At 43.9% G+C, this 13,166-nt stretch overlaps 1 protein-coding gene across 1 annotated transcript; it reads left to right on the top strand.

The window, feature by feature from the left end:
- Positions 1-230: 230 nt before the first annotated feature.
- LOC148033158 (pentatricopeptide repeat-containing protein At2g33680-like) lies at positions 231-4,829 on the top strand. Its single transcript, XM_087681028.1, has 2 exons — positions 231-376; positions 562-4,829. The coding sequence occupies exons 1-2, from the start codon at positions 245-247 to the stop codon at positions 2,716-2,718; spliced, it is 2,289 nt and encodes a 762-aa protein (XP_087537154.1). The 5' UTR covers positions 231-244; the 3' UTR covers positions 2,719-4,829.
- The last annotated feature ends 8,337 nt before the right edge of the window (positions 4,830-13,166 follow it).

The following is a 13,166-nucleotide window of genomic DNA, read 5'->3' as shown; positions in this document are numbered from 1 at the left end:
GATGTCAGATTTTAACTTTTTGTGGGAAGCCCGAATTCGGCTGGTCTTTGAGGACACCAGGGGTGCATTTAGTTGGCTGGATATTGTAGGTTTTGTGAGGTGGCAAGGAAATTTAAAGGTAATAGGAAAGGTTGATGGATCTCTGTGATCTTTGATATGTTGTAAAAGCCTTTATCAGAAATATTAATATCTTTTCGCGTCAATATTTGAGGGGTTTTTCCTTAATTTTTCTAATTCATTTTACATGAAACCTCAGTTCGCTGTGTGTGTGTGTGTGGATTGCTGTGCTTCAAATGGCTGTCAATCCATTCGCAGCAGGACTTGCTCGAAGCTGGTGATTACGGGACAGATAAAGAGATCCTTAAGACTACGTTGGGTATGAGACGCCATGTGTGAGATAGTGTTGGGTCAAGGCCTAAAACGAGCTTCATTCTCTGTGCTTTCGCACCAAGCAGCAGCAACAGCAGCAGCACCACTGATATGTGGAAGGAGCGAAGTGATTTCTCGCTTTGGTGCAACAATTTGAGCAGCAAGGTTAACATTCTGCCTTTTGCATTACAGATCAGCACACAATCACCGGACAGTAATCATAAATTCATCAAGGAATCGCTGTGGATCGATGGCTGCTTTGCTCCAGTTTTGGTTCGTGAAGAGCTTGCTCGAAAAGGAGGGCTTGTAAAATCAACAGAACTAAGAGATGGTGTGCGACGTGAGAAGGGGGCCCATGACAGGTCGATTGCTAATATTGTGGCCTTACTCAAGGCCTGTGCCAAGCGCAAAGATCTGGACCAAGGCTGTAGGTTACACTACCATATCCTGAACAGCAGGCTTCTTGGCAAGAGCCCTTATGTAGCCAACACATTAGTCAGCATGTATGCGAAATGTGGTGCCCTTCCAAAAGCACAGCAGGTGCTTGATGAGCTTCCGGTAAGGAATGCTGTGACGTGGACTGCACTAATTGCTGGGTATGCTCAGCACGGGCATGGTGAGGAAGCGCTGAACTGCTTTGAACGGATGCAACACGAGGGCCTTCATCCAGATGTAGTCACCTATGTTTGCGTCTTGAAAGCCTGTGCCATTCTACAAGCAGCTACAAAAGGTGAGCAAATTCACGATCAGATTGTCAGGCAGGGGTTGCTGGGAACAAACGTTATACTTGACACTGCTTTAGTGGATATGTATGCAAAGTGCGGTGCACTTTTTAAAGCACATCAACTGCTTGACAAGCTTCCAGACCGGGATGTAATGACTTGGTCTGCATTAATTGCTGGTTATGCCCAGTATGGGCATGGTGAAGAGGCATTGAACTGTTTTACACGGATGCAACATGAGGGCCTTTGCCCAGATGCAGTCACCTTTGTTTGCATCTTGAAGGCTTGTGCCACTGTAGAAGCAGCAACCATAGGCAAACAAATCCATGATCAGATTGTCAGACAGGGTTTACTTGGAACAAATCCTCTGCTTGCCACTTCCTTGGTGGATATGTATGCAAAATGCGGTGCACTTGCAAAAGCACAAGAAGTTATTGATGAGCTCCCTGTTCGAAGTGTCGAGTCATGGAATGCACTAATCACTGGATATGCCCAACATGGGCATGGTGAGGAGGCCCTTAATTGCTTTGAACGAATGCAATGTGAGGGCCTATGTCCAAATGCGGTCACCTTCATTTGCATTCTGAAAGCATGTGCACTTATAGGAGCAGCTACCAAGGGCAAACAAATTCATGATCAAATTCGTAGACAGGACTTGTTGGGAACAAATATTGTACTTTCCACTGCTTTGGTGGATATGTATGCAAAATGTGGTATGCTCACAAAAGCACACCAAGTCCTTGTTGAGCTTCCAGTTCGTGATGTTGTGTCTTGGAATGCACTGATTGCTGGATATGCCCAACATGGGCAAGGGGAGGAAGCACTCAAATGCTTTGAACAAATGGGGCGTGAGGGCCATTGTCCAGATGCAGCTACATTTGTGTGCATCTTGAAAGCATGTGCCATCATGGGAGCAGCTTCCAAAGGCAAACAAATTCATGATGAGATTGTCAGACAAGGTTTGCTCAGAACAAATGCTGTACTTGGGAATGCTTTGGTGGACATGTACGCAAAATGTGGTGCACTACCAAAAGCACAACAGGTACTTGAAGAGCTTCCAGTGCGGGATGTGGCAACTTGGTCTTCATTGATTGCTGGATATGCCCAACAAGGACATGGTAAGGAAGCACTCAACTGCTTTGAACGGATGCAACGGGAGGGCCTTTGTCCAAATGCTGTCACCATCAAGTGTGTGCTTAATGCTTGTAGTCACTCAGGTTTACTGGATGAGGCGGAGAGACATTTTGAAAATATGAGCAGAAATTATGGTATTATGCCAGATTTAGAGCACTATACTTGCATGGTCGATCTTTTTGGACGTGCAGGGCACTTTGACAAGGTGATAGGAATCATCAGGAAAATGCCGTCTGCTGATGCTCTTCCACTCTGGGCTGCTCTTCTGGGGGCTTGCCAAAAATGGGGAAATGTGAAACTGGGGAGGTTAGCCTTCGAACATGCAGTAGAGCTAGATAAAACAGATGCTGCTGCTTATGACTGGATCGATAATTTTAATGATGCTGCTGGCATGCAGCAGGATGCAGATCAGGTTGAGAAAGCAGAAAATAAAGCATGGAAGCAGCTAGGATGTAGGTGGAGTAACACAAGGGGAAAAGTTCATTCCTTTTAATTGGGCCATGCAAAAAACAAGTGCATGTATCCAAAGCAACAAAAGTTTGCAGCATTAAACACCATAGGAAAGATACTGTCCATGTGTATCCAAAAACATATCCCATGGTGGAATGTAGCTGTTGAGCAGTGAATGCTCTGATGGTTCTCTCTTATGTTGCTGCATCATTCACCTCCTCATTTCTCATAGCATTTGTGACCCCTTCTGTCCCCGGCAGTGCCCAGCCTAGATAACTCCAAGGTAAGAATTTGATATCACCTTTTTTGTCTCGCTTGAGACAGCAAAAGACCACATGCAAAGAGACCCAGTCAGCCTCACATCATGTTGTTCCAACACTACCACAAGAACCGAGGTAGTCATCCGGAACAGGGAGCAAGAGTGATAGCATGCCATGGCCACTACCAGCAAAACCAGCACCCCCACACCACCCTTATTGCAGATAGTACAGAGCCTGTTACCATGCACAGAGGGCTAGAGAAGGAAATACAGTGTCCATGCCGGAGCCAATCTCCAGCAGTAAAAAGTAGCCCCAACATGCTTGTTTGCAACTGCTCGTGCTAGCAACAACAGCTTTTCCATGGGCGACCTGCTGACTAAAGCTGGTTATGACTATCTGGAGATAAAACAAGATCAACAAGGCTAGTTCAAAAAGAAGCTGTTGTTATCCCCTTGCTTTATGACTGTGATGGATGCGGGACCCTACCACCCCATACTGATCTTGTAATACCAGGCCCCTCAAGAAGCATCTTGATGCAGAGGATGTGTAGTTACAAAGGTAGAAAGCCACTGAAAAGCATGGTCATGAGAAGAAACTGTGGAAACTGCAGCCCTCCAGATAATTGCCACCTTCTACGACAACTCTTCATTGACGACTTATGAGGAGCAAGACTACCACATCCCAATTCTGGTTGAGATACTCACAGACTGTAAAAAGTATCAGGGCCAAAGTTTCATTAAGAAGTAAATGATCTGGTATGCTCCTTGTGTTTCATCCAAATTCCTTTTTCTCATGGCCCAATGAAATGCATATCAGCAGCAAAGCTGCAAAATTGTGGCATGCCAGGAGCAAAGAAGGAACTTTGCTCGAATGGATCTTTCAGCACGTGTACCAATGAGTTTACCAATTGCAATGTGCTCACAGGGGCTTTCCTTAACACATTCCAGACCTTTGGGGGATGTATCGGGAAGTCACATATGGGTGCAAATCATGAAGCAAGCATCCTCCGAAATCAGCTGCAATATGGTCCAATTCTTACACTTAAGAAGTGGCTCAGAGAGAGGTCCTTAACGTGACGGGGTGGCATTGGATGCCCAAAGCCAAGTTTGAGTAGCAGTATCCACTTGGCTTTGCCAAGTGCTCTCATGCATCTACAACCCCCTTTAGAGTCATGGTACAACTACTGCCAAAAGTCCAAGTGCTTGGCACTTGCAAAAAAGTTGAATATAATAGTACATGGAAGGTTATCCAGCCTCTCAACATCACCTTGCAATAGTTTATCAATCTAGCCTCAAAAATCCAAGGGCAGGCAATTTTGACAGACATAGATGGATTATGGAGGGAATAAGGAAGAAAAAGTGCATTAGCTCATTGGTCAACTCCAAGGGTAAAAGTCCGTGGAAATCCTTGATGAGAGTTTGGGGCTTGAGGATCATGTTGGAAGTGCTATGAAAAGAAATTCACAAGGTATACATCTGGGATGAGGCAAGTGTCATGTACATATCCATGGATGCTATCAAGATGGGTGCTGAGCCTAGCCGAGCTCCATAAATGGCTTTATCAAAAAGGGGAAAAGAAAACAAGACCATCAAACAAAAGATGAACAAAGATGGATGGCTAGCCATTATGTCACAATTGAAATGAATGATGTAATGGTCCAAATGCATACCAATCTAAACCTTGCCTTTTGCAAGTAGTTGATGAAGATCTTGCTAGCATAACTTGATTGTCTTTGACAATGTATGTGCATATATATGAGCACAGATCTAAATTTCTATTGATATAAACTTAATTTCTAGAATATAACTATAATTAGGTAGTGTAATGGAGGATCCCAAATACATCAAAAGAGTTGAAGAAAAAATCAAGTGGACTTCACAGGACTTGTCAATCATTATGATTATGCCGAAGAAAAATGTAACTTAAAGACAATTTTGAATCCTTTAGGGCTTTTGTAGAGAGATATTGTGGTGATTGAGGTGGAGGCATACATGAATGTTCTCATGGCTTCAATGGTTGTAACTAGGTAAAAATATCTATAGAAGGCGAAGAGAAGATGCTCTTACCAATGGGGAATTGTCAAGTTTGGCTTAGGGACATTATAGTCTCATTTCAACAAATGGTTCATGAGATGCACCACTACTTAATTGAATTCACGGTGTTTAATGAGGGGCTAGTGTCATGGAGATAGAGGTCAAGCATAACTTTGTTGTACCTAAACCCAAAGAGGTACACCATGTTGAGCCACTAAAATCAAGGATGCATCTCAAATTTAAATACTTTAATATCTAATTTAGACTCGAAATAATCCCAAAAATGCAATCGAAACCATTTGTAAAAATGAAATGTATTATTTTAAACAATAGAATAAATGCCCAAAAAACTTTTGTAAAGGAGTATGTTGTGGGTGTTCATTATTTGTTCCACACTTAATTCTTTTACTCCTCAATTTGCTCACACCTTGGAGAAGGCTATCACCAATCCATGAACGTCATTGCCCTTGCTACTCAACCATGTGTTACGTTTATCTGACCTTTGGAGGATGTTGTGAAGCCTAAAGAAGGTTTATCTAGCTTGTGCCATCATTGCTAGACTCTTGTCATCTTCACCCAATTAGCCTAGTCTTGCTTGCTCTTTTTAGAGTTGCCCAGCTAGTCACATATCCTTGAAGGATAGTCACATGTTTTCCCTAATGATGTCATTACATTTGTTGAACTTTGTTAGATATGATCAATGCCCCACCCTCATTAGGTGCTACCAATGATCCATGGTGCTCAAAGTTGTAAGGCCCCCATTATGAGGAGAAGCCAAATGTGAGCCCGGACATTGGTTGAGTCCTGACTTGTATATCAGATGAGGTCTATGTGACCGGATGGCAAAAAGGTGACTGTTGTGGGTCTAATCTTTGGGTTAGACGGAGTGGTTAAGCTGGTAGCAACTCGAGGCACATTGCATTGAGTTGCGTGGTAAGGGAGTTAAAAGGGGCCCCTATTGTGGGGTCCGGGGGCCGCGGAAGCGGCCCCTGGCTGGGGGGTCCCAGGGGGGCCAGCGGCCCCCCTGGCGGGGGTCCGGGGGCAGCGCCCCCGGCCCGATGGTAAAGGGAATATTCCCTGGAATATTCCCTGGCCGACTAGTGGAGGCTCATATGGTAGGTCGGTCAGCAGGCCGACCTAACGACCTTCGCGGGCTATAAAAGCTAAACCCCTTCGCAGCCATCTAACACTCATCTTTCACCCAGTCAGAGTTGTTGTTCCAGCTAGCCTTAAGCTCTTCACCTATCTTCTGTCTAGATCGCCATCTAAGCTTCACACAGTGGAAGCGCACGGGTGGACAGAGCCATCTTTGTATCAGTTGTTTGGAGTTAAAGAATTTTACTGATTCTCCTCTTATCTGTTGTGTACTCTCTATCTCTTTCTCAGATTCTGTTCGCTGCGCCGTGTAATATTTTACATGGTATCAGAGCCCAGGGGGCTCTAGAGATCGGAGAGAGTGCAAGAGGCAAAGGCTTCAACAGCAAAGAGAAACGATGTCGACTCCAGGAAGCAGTTCTGGCGCATCAGGAAGCGGTGCAGGAGGTGGTGCTGCTGTACCGGCTATTCAAACACTGAGGATTCGTCCACCAACCTTCAGCGAAGGCAAGTTAGATGGTACAAACTACACCTTGTGGAAGTTCAAAATTACTACTATCCTTGATTCTTATGAGCTTCTGGAGACTGTGCTGGGGACTGACGCAGAACCACAGCCTACCCCCGACCCATCAAATCCTAGTGTGATGATTCCTCCGAATGCAGATCTTCTACGAGCTTGGAAACGAAGGAATGCAGATGCATTGTGTGCCTTAGTTACAAGCTGTTCTGACAGTGTTTTGACTCTGATTCAGCATACAACCAAAGCGTCAGAGGCTTGGAATGTACTAAGGAGTCAGTATGAAACACGAAACCAAACAAGGATTCAAAACTTGGAGAATCAACTAGCAGCGGAGAAGTTTGCTGAAGGAGAGACGGTTGAAGCATTCATCACTCGGATTAAGAATCTGCGCGACCAGATGGCTGGCGCTGGGATACAAAAGACTAGCGAAGAGCTAGCTCGGAGGTGTCTTCGGATTTGTCCACAAAAGTTTGATGGACTAGTAACTGCCCTTAATACTCAGGTGAGACCTCAAGCTTTGACTTTTGAGGAGTTTTGTGCATTATTAATGGAGGAGGAGTTGAGGCTGAAAGCCCGAGAAGGAAGCAACAATGGAGATGCTGCATTCTCTGCCAATGCAAAAGGCAAAGGTGTTTCCTCCACCAAAAATGATGGTGACAAAAAGAAAAAGGGCGGCAAGAAGAAGTTTCAAGGAGAGTGCTTCTACTGTAAGAAGAAAGGACATGCAATTGCAGATTGTCGTGTCAAGAAGGCAGATGAAAAGAATGGTACCCTTAAAACTAAAGGGAAAGAGACAGCCAATACGGCTGAAGCAGAGTTGGAATTATTCATGGCGACCATTGAGGAAGTGTGCTCCTCGGCGCAAGAAGAATCTACCACTGACTCTTGGGTGTTGGATAGTGGGGCCTCCCGTCACATGACCAACAAGAAAGGTCTATACAGTTCTATGCAGCCTCTACAAGAATCCATCACTATGACGGTTGGAAATGATGCTAAATGCCCTGCTGCGGGCACAGGTACTATTTCTTTTGTTGCTGCAAATGGTGAAGTCAAAAAGCTTTCAAATGTGTTGTATGTTCCCGAAATCAGGAGAAATCTCTTATCAGTTGCTGCCATAACTGATCTTGGTCATGAAGTGAGGTTCAAGAAGACAGGTGCAGAAATTATTGATAGTGCTGGCACAATTGTTGGCAAAGGAGAAAGAAGGAACAACCTGTATGAGCTAAGTGCTCTTACAGCCACCGCTGGAGTGGGCACAAGTAAGCTTTGGCATGAAAGGTTTGGACACATCGGATTTGCAGTATTGAAGGAGATGCAAAAGCAAGGTATGGTTGCTCACCTACCTACAATAACTGAATTGAAGGAACCATGTGAAGCTTGTATGATGGGCAAGCAACAGAGAAAGGCATTTCCACAAGAAAGCAAGAATAGAGCACATGCTCCTCTAGAGTTGGTGCATGCTGACTTGTGTGGTAAGATGCCTACACAGGCCTTGGGGGGATCTTCTTATTTTATGTTGATTGTCGATGACTACAGTAGGAAGATGTGGGTGTACTTCCTTCGTGATAAGGCTCAAGCTTTTGGTAAGTTTAAAGAATGGCTAATACTTGTTGAGAATGAAACAGGGAAAAGTGTGAAGAAATTTAGAACAGATGGTGGTGGTGAGTTCAACTCAAAGGAGTTTGAAGGCTTTTGCAAGAGCAAAGGGATCAAGCGTCAATTGACGACGCCTCACACACCTCAGCAGAATGGTGTTGTGGAACGCAGGAATCGTACCATTGTGGAGATGGCAAGATGCATGCTAAAGGGCAAGGGATTGCCTAACCATTTTTGGGCTGAAGCTGTTAATACTGCAGTCTACATTCTAAATCGGAGCTACACAAAGGCTCTCAAGGGAAAAACACCTCATGAGGCTTACACTGGTAAGAAACCATCTGTTTCACATTTCAGAATTTTTGGATGTGAATGTTATGCACATGTTCCAGATGAGAAGAGAAAAAAGTTACAACCAAAAAGCAGAAAATGTATCTTCTTGGGTTATAGTGATGAGCAGAAGGCTTACAAGTTATATGACCAAGAGGCAAAGAAGATCATCGCGAGCCGTGATGTGGTGTTCAAGGAGGAGCCGCATACAGTGGAGGAGGAGAAGGCAAGGTCTTCCACTTTATCATCAAGCGAAGAAGTAGTCCACTATGAACCTGTCCCGAGAGCTATCCCTATCCTTAAGGAGGAGGAAGCATCATCTTCAGATGATGAGGAAAAAGTTCACCAACCTGACATCACCCCACCGGAAAAGCCATTGCCGCGCTGGGTGAAGCAGCTCTATGACCACAATAATCCTATGCCTGCATCTGTTGAGGAGAAGGCAGACGGACCAAGGAGGTCTCAGAGAATAGAGGAGCAAAGGAGGGCTTCTGCTCACATAGTCAACATGGCCTTGATGGTTGAGATTATGAGAGAAGTAAAGGAGCCAACTGACTTAGAAGAAGCACTTGCAGATCCATCATGGAAGGCTGCTATGCAGGCGGAGTATGACAGCATAATGAAGAATGACACTTGGGAGCTAGTGGATCGGCCAGCAAAGCGGAAGATTATTGGCACCAAGTGGATCTGGAAGGTAAAGTACAAGGCTGATGGTACCTTAGAAAAGTACAAAGCTAGACTGGTTGCCCAAGGATTTTCACAAGTTGAAGGGTTTGATTTTCAAGAGTCATTTGCCCCAACTGCCAGAATGACCACTATTCGCACGGTACTTGCAGTGGCTGCCCACAAGAAGTGGCCAGTGTACCAAATGGATGTTAAGTCAGCGTTCTTAAATGGTGACCTCAAGGAGGAGGTGTACGTGGCTCAGCCACCAGGGTTTGAGGCCCCCCATTCTGAGAACAAAGTGTGTAAACTGAAGAAGGCATTGTATGGGCTGAAACAAGCCCCCAGAGCATGGTACCAACGGATAGATAGGTTCTTTTTAAACCTAAACTTCAAAAGATGTGCCTCAGATGCTAACTTGTATGTTTACAGGGATGGTAAAAAGTCTGCAGTGATTGTCCTATATGTGGACGACCTTCTTATTACAGGTGACTATGAAGATATGATCAACCAAACTCGAAAGGCTTTGAGTTTTGAGTTTGAAATGACAGACTTGGGCTTGCTGCACTATTGTTTGGGGATTGAAGTCTGGCAAGAGCCAGGAAAGATCTTCATCTCTCAGAAGAAGTATGCATGGGAGATCTTGAAGGCATTTGGCATGACTGAGTGCAAGGAGATAGCTACACCTATGGAGGTGAATGTAAAGTTATCCGTTGAGGATACATCAGCACTAGCAGACATTGGGAGGTATAGGAGGTTGGTCGGCAGTCTAATCTACTTGTGTAACACCAGACCAGATATCAGTTTTGCTGTTGGTGTTTTGAGCAGGTTCTCAAACAAACCTCATGAGAGTCATTGGAAGGCTGGGATGCGGGTGCTCAGATACTTGAAGAAAACTCTTGACTATGGTATCACATACAGTTTCGGAACTTCTCTTGTGGGGAACTGTGACTCAGATTGGGCAGGAGACATTGATTCCAGGAAGTCAGTTTCTGGTTATTGTTTCTCTTTGGGTTCAGGAATTTTCTCTTGGATTAGTAAGAAGCAACCAACAGTGGCATTGTCTTCTACCGAAGCAGAGTACAAGGCAGCTTGTTTTGCTGCATGTGAGGCTGTATGGTTGAGAAGGATTCTATGGCATATGGGAGTGCAGGATGAAGAACCAACTGTGCTGAGATGTGACAATCAGAGTTGCATCGCCATTGCCAAAAATCCAGTGTTTCATGCACGCACCAAACATATAGAGATCCAGTATCACTATGTGCGTGATTTGATGGAGGATGGGATAGTGGAATTGGTCTACTGTCCAACAGAGGAGAATGGAGCAGATATCTTCACCAAAGCACTTACGAAGGATCTGCTTCAAGTTCATCTTCAGAGACTCGGCATTGGGCCGAGGAGATAGTTCACCTATGGGTGGACATTGAGGGGGGGTGTTAGATATGATCAATGCCCCACCCTCATTAGGTGCTACCAATGATCCATGGTGCTCAAAGTTGTAAGGCCCCCATTATGAGGAGAAGCCAAATGTGATCCCGGACATTGGTTGAGTCCTGACTTGTATATCAGATGAGGTCTATGTGACCGGATGGCAAAAAGGTGACTGTTGTGGGTCTAATCTTTGGGTTAGACGGAGTGGTTAAGCTGGTAGCAACTCGAGGCACATTGCATTGAGTTGCGTGGTAAGGGAGTTAAAAGGGGCCCCTATTGTGGGGTCCGGGGGCCGCGGAAGCGGCCCCTGGCTGGGGGGTCCCAGGGGGGCCAGCGGCCCCCCTGGCGGGGGTCCGGGGGCAGCGCCCCCGGCCCGATGGTAAAGGGAATATTCCCTGGAATATTCCCTGGCCGACTAGTGGAGGCTCATATGGTAGGTCGGTCAGCAGGCCGACCTAACGACCTTCGCGGGCTATAAAAGCTAAACCCCTTCGCAGCCATCTAACACTCATCTTTCACCCAGTCAGAGTTGTTGTTCCAGCTAGCCTTAAGCTCTTCACCTATCTTCTGTCTAGATCGCCATCTAAGCTTCACACAGTGGAAGCGCACGGGTGGACAGAGCCATCTTTGTATCAGTTGTTTGGAGTTAAAGAATTTTACTGATTCTCCTCTTATCTGTTGTGTACTCTCTATCTCTTTCTCAGATTCTGTTCGCTGCGCCGTGTAATATTTTACAAACTTTGCCCCAATAACTTATCTACATTTTGTTGTAGAATGGCCCTTTGATGCCTCATCATCAAGGTCATCTACTACATGTGGAACTATTGTCTCAATCAACAAACTTTGCATGTGCGGAGTTGATCAACAATATCCTATTGCCTAGAGAATTGAGTTTTGCTCTCTCCATTGGTACTCATGGCATAATCATCATTAGTGAGTTATTGATCTTGTCGTTAATGATTATTCTTTACTCATATCTATCCTAGTTCTTCAAACATGGAGATTCAAGGACCCTTCATTGTGTCATTCATATTCTCATACATTCACCTTTCATTCAACATTTTACAAATTGTTGAGATGTCCAACATCAACATGAGTGGACACTCATGTACATGGATGACCGTATTCAAATTCATATCATTGATGTGGTTAGTGCTTGTATTGGCATATCATTCCAGTAATACTTTACAATTGGATATTAGTTAGTCCACCTACTAGAGTTATGGGATATCTATCTAGTCATCCTTCTAGTTAACATGTTCATACAATAGACTGCTTGTATATTATATATGGTGTACTCTCTCTTTATTCTTGGTAGAGTGTTATAGTGAAGAAAAAATGCCAAGGTTTTCAACTTCCTATCTTTTGTGCATGCTCTGTATTGTGTGTCTTGCAAGATGTCAAGCTCCCTCTCTCCTCCCCTATCTTTTCATGGTATTGAAGCAATACCCAGGTGAGAAGTTATGAGCCCCAAGCACAAGTGTCTACAAGGAAGCCTCGTTGTGAAGAATACATATGGAGATCTCTCTCATATGATCTTAGATTGGCAAGTTGTCTTTGTGAGTTTGGAGCGCTTGAGAGAGCACAACAAATATCCAACCTACATTTGTATGGTCACATTCGTGTCCTGGGTACATTTCGGTCTCATTCAGGAGTTTGAGACTATTCGTGTGTAAATTTGATAAGGTTTGAGAACTTCGCAAACCTTGTCATTTTGCAAATAGATTATAGATGTTAATTGTCATAGACAATATTCACAAACTATCAGACATTACAAGTATTACTCAACGTATGCTTATGTACTAAGATCAATATATGTGATAGCTTATTTGAATTAACAAGTTATTAATAATAGGAGATTTTTGCGCTTTATTGCACAATGTCTAAGCACTTTAATCAAATTGTTAGTGACAAGATTGAAACGTACGACTTCCATGCTTAGAGGTTTAGATTGGCCAATTTTCTTATGGGTAAAGCTGATTGGGACTACATTGAAGTAGATAATGCTAAGGTCCCATTGTTAATGGACAAAATTGCCATACTTGAGCATGCCAAAGCATTTAAGGAATGGAACTAGGATGATCGAAAAGTGATGTATTTGATTTTCATCAATGTTTCAAACAACATGATTGGGTATATACAGGATGCGAATAGTCCCATAGAAGGTTGAAATTATCTAATCAAGCATTTCGTGTACAAATGCCAAGCCAAAAAGTTATAGTTGAAGTCCAAGTTAAACAATTTCAAGCGTGGCAATCTATCTATCAATGACTATGCATTGAAGATTAAGAGCATTATTGAAGTTCTTGGATATATTAAAGTGTAGGTTGATAATGATAATATGGCTGCATATTTGGACGGTTTGGGGGAGGAGTACAAACCATTTTGAACCTCCACCAATACAAGAGATACCATTCTTGATTTTGTAGATCTAGTATCATGTTGATATTAAAAGAGAAAAACTTTGGTCTTTCTACTTCCTTGTCACAAAGCAAGAATAGTTCAAAACATGTGATTTGCTTTAACACAAATAGAGGTAGAGGTCATGGTGGTAGAGACCATGGTG

The sequence above is a fragment of the Lygodium microphyllum genome, chromosome 7 (assembly GCF_053477565.2).
Source record: "Lygodium microphyllum isolate KBCC chromosome 7, Lygodium_microphyllum_v1.1.10, whole genome shotgun sequence".
Classification (NCBI taxonomy): Eukaryota; Viridiplantae; Streptophyta; class Polypodiopsida; order Schizaeales; family Lygodiaceae; genus Lygodium; species Lygodium microphyllum.
Note: the sequence above shows the minus strand (reverse complement) of the source record. Positions and strands in the feature narration are given on the sequence as shown.